The sequence below is a fragment of the Mixophyes fleayi genome, chromosome 3 (genome assembly GCF_038048845.1).
Source record: "Mixophyes fleayi isolate aMixFle1 chromosome 3, aMixFle1.hap1, whole genome shotgun sequence".
Taxonomy (NCBI): Eukaryota; Metazoa; Chordata; class Amphibia; order Anura; family Limnodynastidae; genus Mixophyes; species Mixophyes fleayi.
The window spans coordinates 188,072,381-188,093,820 of NC_134404.1; the positions used below are offsets into that span (position 1 = coordinate 188,072,381).

At 42.2% G+C, this 21,440-nt stretch overlaps 1 protein-coding gene across 3 annotated transcripts in view; it reads left to right on the plus strand.

Annotated features, from left to right (window-relative positions):
• The window catches only part of FIG4 (FIG4 phosphoinositide 5-phosphatase), a 247,427-nt gene that overhangs the window by 23,159 nt on the left and 202,828 nt on the right, over positions 1–21,440 (plus strand). For all 3 annotated transcript variants that reach the window (XM_075202905.1, XM_075202904.1, XM_075202903.1), the window contains exon 3: positions 14,922–15,020. In XM_075202905.1, coding sequence (XP_075059006.1) covers positions 14,922–15,020 — 99 coding nt within the window. The remainder of the gene's footprint in view (positions 1–14,921; positions 15,021–21,440) is intronic.

Genomic DNA, 21,440 nt, shown 5'->3' on the forward strand with positions numbered 1-21,440 from the left:
GCACGTGTCTGCTATTCACACAATCAGCAATGTAATCTGTTAGTCAGAGCAAAGCAATCTCTCGCCTGCAAATTGCATTGCTGCTTGTGGGAACAATATATGCTTGCAGGCAGTAAAATTATTTTGTTGCTTACAGTATTTTTTAGAGTGATTTTCTCTTGTTGAATTCCATCCTTAATGTACCATGAGAAAATTATCTAAGTCAATGAGCCCTAACGGTAATCTGGGTGCTGGGCAGAAATGGTCAAAAACTACAGCAAAGGACAAATCTAAAAAGCGTGTCTGTTAATCACTGACTGACTACACCACCATAACTATCCAGCCATAACTTTGCAATCTGGTATAGACTGGTATGTAATCTGGTATATGTTTGAATGCAGTGGACCTTATTTATGACAAACACACACTTGGATCCTTATGCAGTGTCAGACGTATTTTGCACCATAGACGTAAATTACGTACGTTAAATTAATGTAATTTACGTAGTATGCAGAATCGCATGTATCTATGCAACTCTGCATAGTATGCAAATTGCGTGCATTTCAGTATGAGGTCAATTGTGAGGTCAATTAACATTACTTTTTACGATCTTAAGACTCATGGGGAAGGTGTAGAAAAGACCACTATAAAATAAATTGGCTCAGATTTGTATCATTATAGAATCTGGTGTTAACTCTGTTTGAAGCTCCCCCTTGTAGGGGTGGGAACGGTGGCAGACATAGGTGGGGGGGAAATGGCACCATGGATCTAATTGGCCTATATGAATTAAAGCCCACTGCCACCTGTAGTAAAAGATGAACCTTTCTAGTGGATAAATAAGCTATAAGCAAGCATGTCTTCATTGTGGGCAACTAGGGAGGGAGGTTTGAGATCCTAGAATATTAGCAACAATGAATTAACTTTACAATAAATTGAAGAACACTTAACAATTCTACTGGAAAGGAAAAACCTCAGCAGTATAGGTCTACAAAGTTAGTCCTAATCAGGGGTGCCAAAAGAGCAGCGGAACAGGTATAAAGTACCAGGGCCCAGGCCCGCCTGTGTAGTTAGAGGAGTCACCAACCTTGTGTGGCCCTGCCCTCTTTTGTGGCTATGGAAGGGGCCCCAAGAAGTTGCTGTACCAGGGCCTGAAATCTCTCTTGGTAGCCCTGGTCGTAATAGCAGAGAACATAGTGCATGCCTGAAATCCAGAAGGTCGAAGACATACAGATTATACGTACTTAGTATGTATTATACATTTTGGTTAAGCTTTAAGGGGCATATTCAATTAGCTCCGGAGATCACAGTTACGCATTACATAAGGTAATATGGTACGCAACAATGCAGATTTTCCTTCACATCACTATGGGGGGCGAGGGGAAATCATCGTTTTTGGAGTACCGCGGATTACCTTCAGGAGTCTAACCGCGATCTCCAGAGCTAATTGAATATGCCCCTAAGTAGTAAGAAACCTAGAAGGTAGAAAAAAAAGCATATTAACTAAGGTAGAGACTGAGAATTTGACATTTGGAGATCGCTTGTGTTCTAACTGTATAGATACTTAAGTCCCAACTGACCCAAGGGCCATGAGGTGGAAGGGTTCCTTAAGTTAGTCTTGAAAAATAACAGGTCTATGAGGTGCCTAGCAGAATGACAACCATCCATTTGGCTCTTATGCTAGAGAAACATTACATTATGCTCAGCCTAATATTTAACACAGGGGGATAAGCAGACAAGAGGGTCTAAAGGTGTAGATATGAGACAATGTATGCTCTTTCTTGCCTCTGGATTTTAAGTAAAGAATCCTTGAATGTATTTTGGCAGCGACTTCACATCAACATACTTTGGGGCTTGATATGTTATTAGTCCTGTGAACTCTATTCTCCAAATCTTCCATTTTCGCCTCGAGCACATCCATTCTGTTGCCTAAAGCTGTGAGTTTTGCCTTGAATTCCTCCAAAGCACTGCAGATTCTTTGTATCATGTACATTTTTAATTATTGTGCAGCAGGTGGTATTAATTCTCCTCCTAGAGTGTTTGTATGTTGCAGCCCTTTTTTAGTTTTTTTTAGGAGACTTTTTTGGTAAAGCTAGTCATAGAAAGACAAATATTACTCTTTTTTGTTGGTCAGGTGTGTTTCATATGTAAGTTAATGGAGTTCCATCATACAAGGCCTTCAGATTGCGTGATTAACACTGTTGTGGCTCCTTTCATAAAGGTGGCTTTGCTATCCAAAGCTAGTTTCAGACCAATGTGTGGTAGGTTACCTTCAAGTATGTTGCTTGCTGGTAGAGACTGAACACTAAACAGTCACCTGTGTGCAGGAGATGCTTTCAAAGTATAATCTATTCTATTAACTGAAACTATTTCTCAATTAGCAGTAATAATGGGGCTACTGCTTATGCTGAACATGGGCAATTGGAGAAGACTAGGGCCAATAGACGTAAGCGGGAGCACTCTAAATGAGAGTGGGCACTCCATTAGTAGTAGGCTGTCCAAATTGTCAGATGGGATGAAACCAGGGACTCGACTAGTGTGTCATCTGGATTTGTAAGCCACTGCTAATATGCAGTTGCAGGTCTACAGGAGGGATATAACAGGTGTTGGGTCTCGTTTGCAAAAGAGGGATGTAATTCTTGTATCGGTTGGGACATCATGTGTCTCTACATTCTGGTCGTCATGAGTAGGTAATTTCCCATAGGATGTACTGCCCTCTCTCGAGTGTTGTTTAAGTTATATTTATAATTATTTCATATGGTATGTTATGTGTAGACCTGAAACGGACATAGTAAAAAGGCAATACATTATATTGCTTACCGAATCCACACAGCTGTGCGAATGCGTTTATGCTGGGAGGTCAGTGAGGTTTAGGCAAGCAGTGACAAGAATAGCCAATTCAGGGAAACCTTCGATGTTGGTGGATGATCAGAGCAGAGAGCTGACTGGACGCTTGCCATCCTTCTCTGGATGTCAAGCCACACTGTACATATTTATTAATTTCAAGTAATAAAATATGGCAATAACAATAGTTACAGTGTAACTTGGTGGGTCCACGTAGTGGGTTTTTCTATTTTTAAAATGCGTTGTAAACCTAACCACATGGTTACCAACAGTATGTGGTTTTGCTGACAATGTGTAAAACATTCTTTAAATATTTTCCCAATGGTTACCATAAAAGAAAGAGATCAGTAAAAATATGACATGGCACTCACCACACCAATGGTTTTAGGTCTTAATGTGGTTATGTATCACAGTTTTTTTTTTTTTTTTTTGTTTACAGCAGACCTCTTTTGTCCTCTTGATTAATATTTCTTTCATTGAAATATTTTAAAATGATGTGCCGTGTGTCAGACCTATATTTTTTGGTCATAAATAAAAAGCAAATTTTAAAACCCATCTTTGGTCAGATTTGTTTATATGTGGTGTGTGTTAAAAAATGTGTTTTTAATATGTTTTTGTTATACTCCTCCTAGATTTTATTGTATGTAATCCACATCTTAAAGCTGATTAAAATAACATTTTATGGGGGAATTCTAATCACAGCATTACTCGTGACAATAGCATGGCCCATGCACTATTACCGTTAGTACAGTAATTTTAACGCTGATTTCTGCTAGCGACTCTCAGAGCTGTGAGCAAAAATCAGCGTTGAAATTGCCATACTAATGATGGTAGTGCGTGGGCTGCGTTATTCTCACGAGCAATGCTGTCATTTGAATTCCCCCCCACGTGTGAGATTATTTCCCATAGATACAATATTAATTAAAAAAAAACACTAGGCAAAAGGTGTACTTTATTATTACCTAAAAATTAAAAGGCAAACCAAATTAGAACACAACATTTTCTTAGAAACAAATGATGAAAGACGCAAAAAAAGAAATGTCCGTGTGGACAGGTCCTAAATTGGTAATTTTTTCCATAAAATTGTAAAGATATTTTAAAATAGTGCTTTTACGCATGGTTGTGACACAGCTTTCCTTGTCTACTTTAGAAAGTATTTCTGTTCATCACTTTGTTTCTGTGGACGTTTACAAGTTGTACAGTGCGAAAGCAGTACTTAAAAAGTTGAGTAAACGCTGTGGGTCAATAATATTAAGGTCGATGTAACCTCAGCAAAGTTTAAAAATCAAATGCAGGATGAAGGCATTGCAGTAACAGATTACCCTTGTCAGGAACCTGAATGGAAATATGTGACTCACAATAACATCACCGAGTTCTAAATTCTAATACATTTGTCCTAGTTACAAAAATACGTTCATAGGCAAATTGTTTCACTGTGTTCTTAGTCTCCGAAAAGTTATGAAAGAAATGATTGACTTGACCTATTTTGCATTTGTTTAAATGCGCTAAACTAATCAGTTTGATTTATTTATAGCAAATTATCTGTTGATGCCATTTTTGACAAGTCATTTTCGAATGCTGGGATTGTTTGATTAGGAGAATGAAGAATATTAACGCAATGATATGCTCAGTCGACTTAACTGAATTGGGGACTCCTGACAACAAAGTAATTTCGGTCACAAACTGTTATATGCAACAGCTTCTTATCAAATCAGAATGCTGTGTTTTTCCTAGTCAAAAAAAATAGCTGCTTTCAAAAATGCTAATCTGACACTACCCTTAGAAATACTGTTTGTTTTTTAATAACTTTTTTAACAATTGTTCTGGCCCAAGTAGTTATCTTATATGGATGATCCTGTCCACTGCATACTGTAAGTTCTTCTCTGTCACGTTAGTTCTAGTGGAATTACCACCGACTGCTATTGGCACAACTAAACAAGGAGTCGCGGAATGGCCTGGTGGAGCATGGAGTAAGACGTGTGCACCTAAGCTCCTGAGCCCAGTTATCCTCTAAAATCATCCTGATGCACTGCTAGCTTCTCAAACCTGGTCTGGATTCGTGCTGGAGTTGCCCCTGCTCCCTCCGGTCAGAGTTGTGACCTTGCTGGCGGATCGGGTTTACCGCTGAAGTTCATGACCGGAGCTGGACGGAGAGGTCACGTTCCCTGCCTCTGCTGGAGTCGGGCACTTAAAAAGTGTTGCGGGCACTTGCTCACCTGCCCCCTTATCTTCTGCATGGTGTGTGGAGACCGGGGAGACATCTGACTGCTGGCTGCACACAGGACACCTACATCCGAGTTTTCCCGCCAAGGAACAAACCGCGACGCCATCTTAGGGATTAGTGATTGCTAAGGATAGGTCTGAGTGCAGATCTTTATAGCTGGAGGTGAGGTCGGAAATCTCCTCTGGTGGTAATATAAATGCAGGTACAGCTTCCTAGATTATGGGGGGGATAGACTAGAGAAGGAGGCCTCACGTTTGGAGGAGCTGTACCTCACTTCTCGTATGGCAACGGATAGGCAGACTTGGCTGGTGGCGCAGCGGGAGTGGTCAGACTACCTCCTAGACAAATCAAGACTTAAACTGCTGTTCGCTTGGCATACTCAATATTTTGATGCAGACAAGTGTGGCAGATTCCTGGCATATTTGGCTAGATCGGAAAGGGCGGCGACTGTGGTGGCAGGGATCACAGATGCCCTGGGTGTTATTTTAAAGATGCATATCTGATTCTGACCTAGACTTGTACTTGGCGACTATTTCCTTGCCTGAACTAAGTGTGGCTGGCAGGGAGAGTTTGGATTTATCGATCACTGATGAGGAGATTGCAGCTGCGGTTTCTTCCTTCCGAAATGGCAGGGCTCCGGGTGTGGACGGGGTCCCTATCGAATTATATTTGAAACATATGGGTTTTTTTGTTCCCCGCCTGCAAAAAATGTTTATGAGCTTTAAAGATTCGGGCTCTGTGTCCCCGTCCATGTCAGACGCTCTCATAGTTCTTATCCCTAAAACGGGGAAAGACCCCCTGTTCCCGGACTGGTATAGACCAATATACCTATTGACAACGGACATTAAAATATTGATGCACCTTAATTAGGTAATCGGTGAGATTGTGCATTCTGATCAGACTGGCTTTATGCCAGGAAAACTACGGCTATCAATTTGCGCAGACTTTTTTGCCCTGGGCAGAGGCACAAGACAGGGTTGCCCCTTGTCTCCCACCCTCTTTGCCTTGGCCATAGAGCCGCTGGCTTGTGTTATCAGAGTGGAGTTGGATATTTGTGGACTGGCAGTGGGCTGCAGGACGGACACGATTGTCTTTTATGCAGATGATATGCTACTTTTTTTGTCTCGCCCCAGTAGTTCCTTACCTGCACTTCTTTGGGTGGTCACGGTTTTTGGCTTTTATTCAGGACTTTTGATCAATTGGGATAAGTCTTGTATGTCTCCGGTAAGGGGACCTTCCCAGACGGGCCAAGTCCTACAGATCTCTCTTAGATGGACCCCCCTACATTCAAATACCTTGGTATTTGGATTTCTAATGACATGAGTCAATATATTTAGCGCAATCTCCAGCCTCAGATCGATTATCTTAAGTCGGGATAGGCGTGGAAACAGTTGCCATTGACGGTCACGGGTAGAATTAATTTAGTAAAGATGATCATCCAGCCGAAATTTTTATATGTGCTGCAGCAGTCGCCAGTATACATCCCTCATAGTATATTCTGTTCTGTTGATCGTCTCATATCCTCATTGGTATGGGCGGACAGGAGAGCCCGTGTCAAATTCACTACTCTGTGTCACTCCCGGAGGTCGTGGGGGGGTCTGGCTCTACCGAGTCTGCAGCTCTATTATTTTGCCTCCCAGTTGACACATATTGGTGTATGGCTGCGGTCTCGGGCGGGCTCGGACCTTCATGACTTCCTAGTTTCTATGACGATCACGGACGCAGTTCCTTTTGGCTGGTAGAAGGTGTATGGGCAATCCCCCCTCTGGTGACACAGGCCCTGAGAGTTTGGCGGGCCTCGCTTCAGATTGTGGATGATTTAGGTTATGACCCGTGCACCCTTCTCTGGGACATTTTGGATTTTGGCGAACTTGTGAGGATGGGGGAGCTAGGGCCTGGCATAACTGTAATATTTTGCATATTGGGGAGTTGTATGTGGATGTATGTGGATGGAATTTTGTGCTGCTTTGAACAGCTACGTGAACTATATGGACTGCCTAGGAGTAATTTCTTCAGGTACTTGCTTTGGGTGTGCGGTTTCAGGGGGCCGTCCCGAATCTTATTGCAGACCCTTTACGGTTGCAATTGTCACAGTTGGTCTTGAGGCACCAAATCTTGTCCATATATTCAATTATGTTGGAATAGGTTGGGGCGGATGGCCTGCCGGGACTGCGACACCTATGGGAAGTCGATTTAGGGGAGATTAACAATAAAGCCTGGGGTAACATTATGAACAGTCCGTGTCAAGTCACTGCCTCTGCCAGATTTCGCCAGGTCCAGGTACAGCTCTTCCTTTACATAGAGTGTATCTTACCCCCCTTCGGCTTTCTAAATATAGTGGGGGACAATTGGTCTTGTGTCCCAAGTGTAGGTGTGTGAGGGGGGACTTTTGGCATATGCTCTGGAAATGCCCAGTGGTGTCCTTCTGGAGGGAGGTGGATGCCTGTATAATTCGATTGGGAGTATCTGCCAGTACACCAAGACTATGTATATTCGGTCTGGGCTTGACCAAGAATAAACTTATCAGACTACTACTATACTCATGTTGGCAAAAGGTGGTCATTGCAAGGAAATGGATGGCTCCGGAGGGTCCGACCTTGAAAGACTGGATAGATCTTGTTAATGACACAGTAGGCCATGAGCGGTTCATGTACACTAGCAGAAATGTGCTTGATAAATATGAGAAGATCTGGTATAAATGGAGAATATCTCCTTCTGTTACAGAGGAATTGGGAGGTGGACCTCTCTTGGGAGTGATCTGCTCGGGGCAGACACTCAGCCACTATTATTATTAATATTATTTAAGTAACTCGTTTTGTGTTCTATGAAGGCAGGCCTCAAGGGAAGACTATTCCCGCTTTGCATGTCAACCATTGCAATGTTTTTTATGTTTTTTTAAATATGCCTGAAATTGCATTTTGACAATGTATATGTGACCTTCTGACACTGTTATTACCCCTGCATGGGTTAAGTTTTAAATGTTATAGCCCATTGTTATGGGCTTGAATGTTCTTTTAAAAAAATACAATAACATTTTTTTTCCAATTTAAAAAAAAACAAGGAGGCGCTGAGTCTAACGCACCCCCGGTATTTACCAGGGACCCCCGCAAGGAGGTATGGACTTTGCTACGTGAGGTGCGCATGTCAGGGTTCTTCAAGTTAACCACCAGTGCAGTAGTGGAACAGGAATGGTCAAACAGAACAGGTCAAAACCAAACGGGAGCATAGTACACAAGGATGATCCAGAGAATAGTCATAGAGAAGCCAGAGGTCAAACCAGACAGACGAAAGCGTACCAGTGATAAGACGAGAGAGAAGTCCAGGGATCAAGCCAAAGGTCAGAAGCCAAATGCAGGAACAGGAACAGAAATGCTGGAGCTGGTGAACCAATACCCTGGCACCAGATACTGACAGAAGGAGCTTTAAATAGAAGGAAATGGTCCCTGATAGGCGGGGATGATTAGGCGATCAGCTGCAGCTGAAACGCTGCCAGAGCAGGAGAAGAGCGTCCCGTTGCTAGGCAACGGGACGCAGGCGTGAGAGGAGACAGGCGTCCATCTCCGGCACCTAAGAGAAGTGCGGGGATGGCACCTGACATTCTCTATTTGCGCAGTCCGTTCTGGAGTTGTTTACTAGCAATAAAGCTATGAACTATTTCCGGGAAACAAATGTTGGATGACATGCCAGTTTAGGATATTGGTTTACTCTATGGATAATCTTCATTTTAAAACTATGACCAGAGAAGTGTATTTTTTATTTGAATTTAACTGGAAACTTCCCAATTCCATTTCCATTGACATTAAAAGAGAAGCTCATTAGTTACCAGTAAAAGAGGAGACCAAGACTTACATAACATGTTGATGTTTCTATGTTCAATATATATCTACAGATTTAATATTTTATCCTATCTAAAATATTGTGTTTTTTTATTTTTCTTCTGAGCACCTCTAAATTTAAATCTGATATTCATAGCTTAATTTTCTAATAATAATTATTGGCCCCTTCCCTTTTCGATATAAGGCCCTTGTACACAAGGCTCCAATTTTTTTTTCTCTATAAAATCCTTGGTTACAATCTTGGAAGATACAAAGTGTGTGCACAATCTAAAGAAAATGTTTGTAAATTACTAATAGTATAAGAAGTTTTTCTTCATTGTATTGTATCCCCACCAAATTAACATTTGTGGATCCAAGAACACTACAATTGAGTCCACCTTATGTCAAAAACAAATGAGTTAGCATCATTTATGTTCTGGTTTAAGATTATGCAGCTACAATGTAACAATATGTATAATCACATTTTTTTGTAGGTATTACAGTACTGTACAAGTTCTTTCTGTGACCACATTTAAAAGAGTATACTATGTGCACTCAACTAATTTATTTGATAGCAGTAGCTGTACAACACGATACATAAGTGATAAGTGCGAGATATATATATATATATATATTAGTGTGTGTGTGTGTGTATGTATGTATTCCGTTCCCTGAATCCCACCCCATTTCTTCTTCTTGTGATGTGGGAGGGGTTGGGGCCTTTTTGATTTTGCTTTTTCAGTCCTCCCATTGCGCAAGGTCACAATTGGCGTCGTCATACGGTGGTTTGCTGGGTCTGACAGTGCCTCTCGCGTCATCATACCCCCAAACTTAAACCTTTCGATCTCTCCTCCAGCATCTCCTGGAGAGTGGTCGAAAAAAGAAGGCAAGTTTGACTTGTGGTGTAATTGCTAAAATATTTTGGACTTGTCCAAAGCTTCACTGCTATTTTGTTTACTGGCTGTATTCCTTCATGGATTCATCTGTCAAATTTTTTTCTTTATTACTTTTGTGCATTTACTAGCCCTACACCTACAAATCCTTAGATGAAGAAATCCAGCACCACCCATAGTTAATCATATTATTTTGGCACATTGTTGCCTTGGTTCATCTGCAGTAACCGGACTTTCCCAGTATGTATATTTATATGTGAGATACATGAAATTGCCGATGACCCATATTCATTGTCACAATCTGGCCTTGGTTCTGTTTGGTTCTGTATTCATGTTCTTTATTCCGATTATCATCATCAATTTAATGGCGCCACGAACTCTGCAGCGCTGTACAGTCGACATACAAAATACATGAGTTCAAATAAGCATAATAACAAGATGTGGTACAAGTATGAGATGGACAGGTACAATGACAAGAACCACAAAACAAGTTCAAATTTCGTACATATAATTTGAATGTAGCAGAATAACACATCCTTAAGAAAATTGTTGCATAAAACATAACGGGTACATATGGGGTAGACAAAGTGGAGCCAGACATTAGATGTAAATTAGTGAGGGCCCAGCCTTTATAATCTACCAAACTACCATTGATCTATGTGTGTAGAACGTGTATTCAAGGTAACTTTTAGTGTGTTGTCAAGGTAGATGCAAATTTCCCTGTAGAAAATTGTATCATGAAAATCTATTATTGTAATCATCATCATTTATTTATATAGCGCCACTAATTCCGCAGCGCTGTACAGAGAACTCACTCACATCAGTCCCTGCCCCATTGGGGCTTACAGTCTAAATTCCCTAACACACACACACACACACACACACACACACACACACACACACAAGGGTCAATTTGTTAGCAGCCAATTAACCTACTAGTATGTCTTTGGAGTGTGGGAGGAAACCGGAGCACCCGGAGGAAACCCAGGCAAACACGGGGAGTACATACAAGCTCCTCACAGATAAGGCCATGGTCGGGAATTGAACTCATGACTCCAGTGCTGTAAGGCAAAAGTGCTAACCACTACGCCACAATGTATTGTAATGTACAGGCCAGATTATAGCTTTTTAGTGCACCTTTCCATCACTATGAAATGGTCGGTATGTCAGTCTGTCTATATCTAGTCTTTTTTTTTTTTTTCTTTTCTCCTCCAACGTTTCTGTACTTCTATATCCTCCCTTTTAGGAATCTTTGCTCACGTCCTCATTTATGGCTTGCGGTTAGTGGCCTCATTATCATGGCAGCACTCTGTAGAACTGCCTGTTGTGGTGGGTCACTGAGCAGGAGGTTTAATGGAGAGATTCAAGCAGCAATCCCATGAACAAATCGGATGTATTTTTTTGTTTGTTTGTTTTAACATAAATCACTGTGGTAGGCCATAAGAAGAATGTTGGTATTTACCATTTTTCCCTTGTTGTGTGTTTGTTTGTTTTTTTAGGCTACTATTAATGATGTATGTGATTCTGGACTACCATGGCAACACCAGTCACATGACACATAGGGAGGAATTCAATTCCCCCCGAAGTACCACCGCTCTAACACAATTACCGTTATTACGGTAATAGTGCGCGTAATTACCGTTATTACGGTAGTTGTAACGTACACTTTTTGCTCGCAGGAAGCCGGATTAATATTACCATACTGGGCACCAAACTACCATCCTGCCCACTAGGAAGTGGACAGGATGCCCAAATATTAAAATAGCTGAATTTATTTTTTGTTTGAATAAACCTTTTTAAATATGTAGTCTCAAATGTGTGTAACAATGAAATAATTTTTGCACGTGCACATCTCTTATACATTAATAAGCGTCATGTCTTGTTTTCCTTAATCTGGCCTCACGCATGGTATTTGCGTTGGCTGATTTTTAGATGTAAAAATGTAAATGAAAATACTACAGATTTGTACTTCTCTGAAAGCAAAAATGCTAAATCTACAGTATGTAAATTATACCATTTAAATTAAATTATGCATGGACCAAATCTAAATGCATGCGGGTACAACTGTGGAGAAATAGACCCAAATATGCAATTTTATTTTAAATATGACAATATTCACTGTTCTGTCCCTGGCTTTCTACCGCAACTTATTTTAGAATAAATAAAATCTTAAAGTTATTTAATTATTAGGAATTGAACACTCTCCTTTACATACAATTACAGTTCCAACTACCCTTCTGATACATGTAACTGTTTTATATCCCCCAAAGGATAGAGAGACTGTATGGTAGACCGATTTAGTTACGTATAGACACAGCACTTCTTTCAGGCATATTTGTTAAGTCAGTAAGACTGTACTATTTAATAAGAAATCATTAGTGGAAATCTGCTATAAAATTTCACATGAAGAGTGTGCCCTGTTTATTAAAAGATCTGTTTTGCCATTATTAGAAATTAAGAATTTGTACTCGAAATTCTAAAAATGAACAGAATTACAGATGATGCAAACTTCAGTGCATATTATGGTGTGATTCACAGTGTCCTAGCCCCCCCCCCCCCCCCCCTAGGCCCGGCGCTTCCATTAGGCAACCTTAAGCAGCTGCCTAGGGCGCTAGTCAGCGGTGTTTGGGTGAGGAAGAGAACTTTACAGTTACATCACCTACAGCGGGACGCGAGCGCAAGTTTGTGTCCCAGTCGAACAAACCTGAAGTTCGGCATTTGGACCTCAAGTAGCGTTCCAAATCACAGAAAATCACCCAAGACCCATTCACCGGACCGGAGTCGGCGGTGCAGCGTGTTCATTTGATTGAAAAAACTTATCATATGGGGCTCCTGCATGTTTGTAAAGTTCCTGGACGGTCGCCACCTTCATGAGGGACCTATTTATCTTTTTTGATTTGTAAGTACTTAATTTATTTTTGACTTTTACAGACCTTTTTATCACTCGTCCATGCACATTTTGGATTACCTATTTGGCATACATTTTATCCCAATGGGAGCTTTTCTTTTTTTGGACATTCATTTGATTGGCATCTCTTTGGAATTTGTCTATGTAGTATTCCATCTATTACATTCCTTTGAACTTTGTCTGCAGAAGATTTCATATACAGGGTGATTCAAAAGTCGCAGTACACCCTTTTATTTCAAAAACTCTACAGGAAATTGGGAAACCTGAATACTCCAGTAAGGTATGGGTGACGTGGTCTATCTTTTACGGTATGTACCAAACATGGGCGCCATATTGAAATCGGCCCAATTCCTGTAGAGTTTTTGAAATAAAAGGTTGTACTGCGACTTTTGAATCACCCTGTACATTTTGTTATATTACTGTTTTTATTGTCACATATTACTGTTGGCCAATTAGGCAAATATAATAAATTAATTATTTATTAATACCTTAATCAGAGGAATATTTTGTATTTCCACACTACATTATTTCTACTGCATTGTCCCCCCCCTTTTTTCTTTTGTCATACTTTTGCGCCGTGGGTCCTTTCTAGCTTGTTTGTTTTGTTTTACCTGGCTGGGGAAATTTTGTAATCCGTCCCCTACAGACCCACACTGGCAGCTCTATCGGCTCTATATATTACACAACTCAGAGAAGCGCTGTTGTCCCTTATCCCTCTTTTTACAGCGGTGTTTGGGACAGAGTACAGCGGATGCTTCCAGGCTGCGCCACCTGCCACACTCATGATCACTGACGGGGGGGGGGGGGTTTATCTTGAATTTTGCCTAGGGCGCCTAGAACCCTAGCACCGGCCCTGGCCCCCCTGTCAGTGGTTATCGGTATCCCGATGCTTGGGACACCGCCACAAAGTATACCTACAAAAAAAAAAACACGAACACTTCAATAACGACAATTAAAATGTACACTTGCCTTTACAGCAGCGGCGGAGATTACCGAAAGTACTGGTATGCGACTGCTGCTAAATCCAAACATGCTGGATGCCGGTGCTTCATTTTTACGTCACTGAAGAAGGCGACATCTATTTAAAGAGGTATGTTAGGGTTAGGATGAGGGTGTGCCCAGCGTCGGGAACTTACGCCACGTCAAATTCAAGCGCCGGCATCCAGTATCTTCTGATTTACCAGCAGTCACATACCAATACTTTCGGTAATCTCCACCTTCGCTGTAAAGGTAAATGTACATTTTAATTATATTGTTAATGAAGTGTTCGTGGTTTTTTTTGTAGGTATACTGGGTGTCGGTTTCCCAAGCATTGGAATACCGTACCCGTCCCAGCCACACACTTATTTCATATGTGCCCCTTAAAAACAAATCAAAAGTTCATCTTCAATAATTTTTATGATGAAAATGTTGCCTAATTCTCTCACTGCTACAAGACTCACATGTTCACATTACTTTGTACTTTGTAATTCTAGATCTGTCTGCCTATAGTAATGTGTTTATGCTTCTGATCATGCGTGCACCTATGTATCTACAGGTCATTGCATCCATTTCTTATTTGTCAAATCCCTGAGTCCACTCAGATGTTTTAAATGTTTGATGTGTTCTCGTACCTCTCTCTTTCAGTGTAATTGTATTGATATAATATTTTTTCTCCATTTATAGAACATGTTGTTGATGATTATTTTCACACGATAGTCATGGGTCTTCATTTTTGCCTTATTTGCATAATTGACAATTTTGTAACATAGATAATGCACATTAATATGGATTCTCCATTGACATCTCTAAGTAATGTCTGTTTAAGCCGCAAAATATACACTAAGTGATTAATTTACCTTTTCGTGATGTGAAGGAGTCCTTCCCCCATACTCCATTCATGGTTGCAGAAGCTTCTTAATACAAAGAAAGAAATATAAGAGGAGGTGGTGGGGTTGAGTCCTGTGAAATTGTCACCACCGCTGTGTCATTGTGAGTCTGTCAGTGTGTAACAGGTTTATATTTATATTTTGTTAAATACACATTTTATTGGGACTAATGTACATCCTCTACTTTAAATGATTATGGATATTAGAAGTTACTTCACAGTTCAGAACCTCTCTGTAACTTGTAATGGCCTTATAATTTACAGTGAGTGTTACATTATCCCATATATCAAGTCATGGTATATTTTCAAAGGTATGTATGGTAAATGTTTTATTTTTAGTTGAACCGGGTGCTCTCACTCAACTTACTTTCTCTTCTTTTTTTTTATTTTGTAGAGATATTTTGTCGTGGGGAGTAATCATGCGGAAACAAAATACCGTGTTTTTAAAATTGATCGGACTGAACCAAAGGACTTGGTCATTATTGATGATAAGGTGAGTACAATGCAGTTGCGAAACAAAGTATGTCCAAAAATGACTGTATTAAATTTTAAAATAACACCCATGCATAACTTTGGTCCCTATCTATAGTTTAATAAGGGGGCAGAAACTGGAGAAGGGTGCAGAGCAGGTTGACTAAAAAGTCAAGACTTGAATCACACCCTGCTCCTCATACAACATTCAAAGGCTGGACCTCTGGCTTTATCTACCTCACAGGGGCCCGATACACGAAGCAAAGATTAATTAACAAGTTATAATGTGGAGTGTGGAAGTGTAGTGTGAATGGTGTGCACATGTCTGATTACATTCACTGAAGTACATGAAGCATGTGATGTTACATTAAATATCACCAGACGCTTGAGAAAACGTTTCTCTTACATCCATCTGGGGGACACTCCTTAACCATGGTGGTTGAGTCGGGGGGAGGAGTCTGGCACCCAAAGAGTTAACTTTTTTCAGCTGACAGCATATCACCCCCACCAATTCCCCACATACCTCAGTTTGAAGAAGGTCGCACCTGAAGAGCTCCAAGAGAAACAGTGAACAGGGTTCACTGATGCACTGTGGCTCCTGTGAAACAGCCTATAGACACCTCCACCATAACGGTAGATCCTCCTGAGTGGGCGGCTGCCTTAACACAGGGAGTTAATACCCTTGTAGGTCTGTTATCTAAACCAGTTGAGATCCCATCTACATCTGTGGCTTCTCAGGGTATAACAGTAGGAATGACAGATGAGTCTTTTTCCCCAGGGGTCGGTTTATTTCCCTCCCCAACCCTCCCGGGGGTTTCCCAGATAGGAGAGGTGGGTTGGTCAGTGGTCGTTAAAGGCCTGGACCGGCTTACCCATCTACTGGAGAACCCCAGACACAAGCGTAGTGTTAGGAGATGTAGACAAACAGCTAAAGCGCTGTGGTCAGTGTCAGACTCTGAGAGTTCCTCAGAGGAGGAGGGGGAATTGTTGGACGATTCAGATGTGTCCATTATAGAGTCAGAAGGAAACTCTAGGCACCAGGGTATGGACGATCTGGTAAGAGCAGTTCGTCAGACCCTGGGGTTTGCTGAAGTAGAGGAGACGAAGTCCTTGGACCGTTCCCTCTTTAAGAAGGCTTCTAAGCAGGTGGTCAGGTTCCCTCCCTCAGTTGAGTTGAGGGATATTGTAGAGGCCTCTTGGAAGTATCCAGATAAAAGGTTCTCTATGCCAAGGAAGTTTGGCGTATTGTATCCCCTTCAGGAGGAGGATATGACCCGCTGGGAACAGGTGGCAAAGGTAGATGCACCTGTGGCGAGATTGGTTCGTCAGACTACACTACCTGTACCCGGGTCAGTGACCTTACAGGACGCGACTGACAAGAAATTAGAATCCCTGCTGAAGTCGATGTTCTCGGCCGCCGGAACTAGCCTCAGGCCAGCATTGTCCTCTACCTGGGTAGCTAGGGCCATGGAAGTCTGGGCAGGGCAGTTGGAGTCTGCCTTGCAGGATTCAGATTTACTGCCTCTGGCCATGCAGCTAAGCGAGGCAGCAGGCTATGTATATGAAGCAGCCCATAATTCGGCCTCCATAGCTTCGTCTATTTCAGCTACAGCTGTAGTAGCTAGAAGGGCGTTGTGGTTAAGGGCTTGGAATGCGGATTCAGAGTCTAAGATCATTAGAATCCATCCCGTATACGGGTGGGATGCTATTTGGTCCAGAATTAGACTCTTGAATTTTACAGGCTTCAGGGGGCAAGAAGACGTCCTTGCCTGTAAATACTCCAAGACCTAGGGCTAGGCCTAGCTTTAGTTCTTTCAGACAGCCTCCTTACGGGGGCGGGTCTGGCAGGGGCCAGACTACCAGTCCAGGGGCTGTGGATTCCAGGAGACAGTCCCGTAGGTGAAGATCATCCTTTGCCCCTGCGGCGCGGAGAGCTTCTTCCGCCAAGCTGCCGGATAGACCAGCAGCATGACTACCACCCACCTCTGGTTACAGAGGGTGGGGTGGGAGGACGGCTGCTTGGGTTTGCCCAGCAGCAGACGGGGTCCTCGGTAGACGAGTAGGTCCTGAATATCGTGATAGAATTCATGGGACCAGCTCACCTCAGGTTTTGGAAAAAAATTACCTCGCTGGCTTCTGTCAAATCAGAAAGAGCTCAGGGCTGTCGATTTGCTTCGTTTAAACGAAGCTATACAGGCTTAGAATTCCAGTGAGGGAAAAGGTTTTAGTCACACCCATTCGGGTTGTTAAGTCTATGACCGAACTTCTGGAGTCTGAAAGGGTCACAGAGAATCCCTTGTCTAAGAATGACTTTCTTGAGGCTAGTGAGGGACTTGGTACGCAGCAGAATGTTGTCTCCACAGGACAAGTTGTGGTCCTAGATGGAGTGGACAGGCAGGATCCTGTCAGACAAGAGGCTGTCAGTAGCCAGGTCTTTGAAACTGCTGGGAAAGATGGTGACATCTTTCGCGACCTTACCCTGTGCAAGGTTCCACCCCATAAGAGTATTCCCGTGTTCGAGGTACCAGTGGAGGAGGTAGGTCCTCAGCTGGTGGTTGCGGGACCAAAACCAAACAGGAGACAGGAAAGTCCCAGAGTTCTGTGCCAAGATCAAGGGATCCACTGGTAGTGGATGTCCTAGCAAGGTCTTGGGGCTGCAGGTAGAACCTGCCCCACGGGGTCCTATAGAGAGTCAGTCTGGAGGATCGTCCAGTGTTTCTGGTACTGCCAGTAGGGCTGTGAAGAGATCTGCTGACCCTGGGACAGTTCTTGCGTCAGAGACTGAACCAGCTGTATTTAATGGCAGGGCCTTAGAATCCAGTCTGTGGAGAGGTTTCTCGGGGGGGGTGTAATAGGTACTCTCCTGAATGCCAGGAAGCCAGTTTCAGCCAGAATTTACCACCGTATTTGGCATATATATATAAGGTGGTGTAAGAAGAAGTCTTACAATTCTAAAACCTTTAGTCTAGCTAGATTTCTCGCCTTCTTACAGTGTGGTCTAGAGACGGGGCTTAAACTTGGAACCTTAAAAGTCCAGGTATCTGCTTTGTCAGTGTATTTCCACAGGCGGCTGGCGGAGCTTCCGGATGTTAAGACCTTTCTACAGGGAGTGCTTCACATCCAGCCGCCCTACGTGCATCCTGCGGAGCCTTGGGATCTTAATCTGGTCCTTAGCATGTTGCAGGAGCCTCCCTTTGAACCTCTACTCTCAGCAGAGTGGCGGTTCTTGACATGGAAGACAGTCTTCCTACTTGCTATCGCCTCGGCCAGAAGGGTCTCGGAGCTGGGAGCTTTATCCTGCAAGGAACCTTATCTGTTTTTTCATGAGGATAGAGCAGTTTTAAGGACTGTTCCGTCCTTTCTCCCTAAGGTGGTCTCAGGTTTTCATATTAATCAGGATATAGTTGTTCCAGTATTCAGAGAGGAGCCTCAGACTCCTGGAACAAAGACAAATAAATATTTGGACGTAGTGAGGGCATTACGTATATATGTTAAGAGATCTGCAAAGATACGTAAGACAGATTCTCTATTTGTATTGTTTTGACTTTTCCAAACGGGGTTGGCCAGCATCTAAGCAAACTATTGCCAGATGGCTTACCCTGACTATCAGGGAGGCTTATGTCCGTATTAATCTCCCTGTGCCGAAGCGTATTGTTGCCCATTCTACCCGTTCGGTTGGGGCATCTTGGGCGGCTCGTAATGGAGCCATGGCGGACCAGCTGTGCAGGGCAGCCACCTGGTCCTCGGTCCATACCTTTGCAAAATTCTACAAATTTAATATATTTGCTTCGGGGGACGCCTCCTTTGGCCGTAGTGTTCTGCGTGCAAGGAGGTCAGAGCGGTCCCACCCTTCAGAGGAATTGCTTTTGTAAGTCCCCATGGTTAAGGAGTGTCCCCCAGATGGATGTAAGAGAAAACGGGATTTATACTTATGATAAATCTTTTTCTCTGAGTCCATCTGCGGGACACTGCGATTTTCCCCCCCGTCTTTTTCGTTGTTTTCTTTTATCTCCACTCCCCCCTCTGTTGAGTGGTGTGTCTTGGTTGATTGGCCTATCATCCTAAGGGCTTTGGTAATCAAACAGGTATGTGGGGAATTGGCGGGGGTGATATGCTGTCAGCTGAAAAAAGTTAACTCTTTGGGTGCCAGACTCCGTCCCCCGACTCAACCCCCATGGTTAAGGAGTGTCCCCCAGATGGGCTCAGAGAAAAAGATTTATCGTAAGTATAAATCCCGTTTTTGTCCTGCTTGTACTCCAGCAAGGGTGTTTTAATGCTATAGATATTCATATTTGCAATAATGAATGAAACTTAGGAAAGACTAAATGTGATCAAAGGCAAATACCAAGATAGCAACAAGAACTATTTCTGTGGCCAGCTTCACTAAGAGCCAGTTTTGTTTGCGTTTTGCAAACTCTCACTCCAAGGACCAGTTTTCAGATCCAAACCACAGGATTTATTGGTGGCTGAAAACGCAAACCGTATATATATTTCTAAAAACACCAGCATGCAATTCAATAATAAGCACAGTGCATGCTGTCACTTGCAGTGTCACGCTAGTTAATGACTTTATTTTTACACAGATTCCCCTGGTATCCAACAGCCATTGGTATCTGGAGGGGTCTTGTGCTATTGGGCTATTACTCTCTTGGTGCGGGGGCTCACTCGTTTTTTCAGGTCTCCCTGTTTGATAAACCTAGTGTGTCTTTAGAAACTGAATATGCCGACAACTGGGAATAGTGCAATGCATAAAGTTTTATTATAACCATGGTACACAATGGTAGCAGAGTCTTAAGCACAGAGTGGGCGCCCGATTCCTAAAGACACATAAAACGAAAATAAATTGCATTTATTTTTTTGTTTTTTAAAAAAATCACGTATATCGGGCATACGCACATCCAGATTCACCAATGGGTGAAGATACGTCTGTTGTTGAATACGGGTCTGTTTGTGCTCTGCTCTAAGAGACAGTAGAGACAGTACACGGCAGGATATGTCAAATACATATGTGGAATATAAAGTCCCAAAAGGAAAAAAATAATAATTTAATGTCACCTGTTAAGAATATACTAATAAAATACATTTATTAGGATGTTATGAATGTCCACTGAACTTAAAATGCATTTTTACAGTTTCTTCTGATTGCAAACACATGTTCTAGCATGGATATGCAATCGTCATCACTAGCAATCCTCACACCTGACTCAAATGGTGTCGTAAAGGTACCTGCCCTGCAGTTGATGCAAGTGATACAACATAAAAACACATACCTTCGAGATGCCCAAAGCTTGAATTGGACGTTGCTGCGTGCACTCAAGCTTGGCATGCCCTTACTGTACATTGACTACGCGCATACACCCAGTCCTTTTCCCATTCCACCCTTAAAATCGTAGGCTGTAGTAAGTGTCATTTATGCATGAAGATGAATTTGGATGTTGCTGCGTTCACTGGTGTATCATCCGGTTGTGGACAAGCTCAGAGCGATTGTACACAAAATACGGCACGTATTGGTACTTATATTCCTTAATGAATCGGGCCCAGTATATTTCAGGTTGCAGAAAATAAAAAACAGATGTCTGGTTGAAATAATACTTGAGTGTAAACAGAAAAAGTCCAGGTACTTAGCTTGACGTGAGACAATGGTGGTAGAAATACAAATCCCAAAGGGTATAGTCCAGGTAGTTAGTTTGAAGTAAAGTAAGAAAAAGGAAGAATCGTCACAGAAATAGTTGGGAAACAATTAATAACCATGAGCTAGGGGTTGCAGGTATAAATATGCATGCAACAGCTGTGACAGTTAGCTGTCATAGGAATAATGCTTAATTGCTGCATTGCTGAAAAGCTGGTAAATAGAGTTGCAGCAATCCAGGTGGAAGGGAAACTACATTATCATAGAAAACTTCAGGCCCTCAATCTGAGCACTCCCCCTAAAAGAAAGAGTTTTAGTGCTGAACAGGCTGGTTTGTTTCATGCTACTACAGGAAGATGTACGCTCGCTGACTCCCTGTTAATAGTAGTAAATCGACCCTTTCTAAATATATGGTTTGAGCGGTCTTGTCTGCCACAACCATATGTTTATTTAAAACTGATGTGGGTGCTGGTTTGTATCCCAGCAGGATCTCAAAATCCCAAATCCTATTTGAGACCATGTATTCTATCTATTTAATGTGCAGTTTTGTCTTTAGTAAGCTGCATATGGAACAGCAAGATAACTGCACTTTAGTAAATCCTGACCCGGTTTGAGTGAATACATTTACAGGACTCTCAAAAAGTGTGCAACCTGGTTATGATACTGGAAGGTGAATTCTCTCAAACATTAGGTATCAGCCAGTTAATAGCAGTGATTCCATTTTTGTTTTTCTCTGTGTATATGGGCATGAACCCTAGTTTATGGTGTGCGAACAAAGCTAGTTTTAGTTAGGAAAAATATTACATGTGGCCA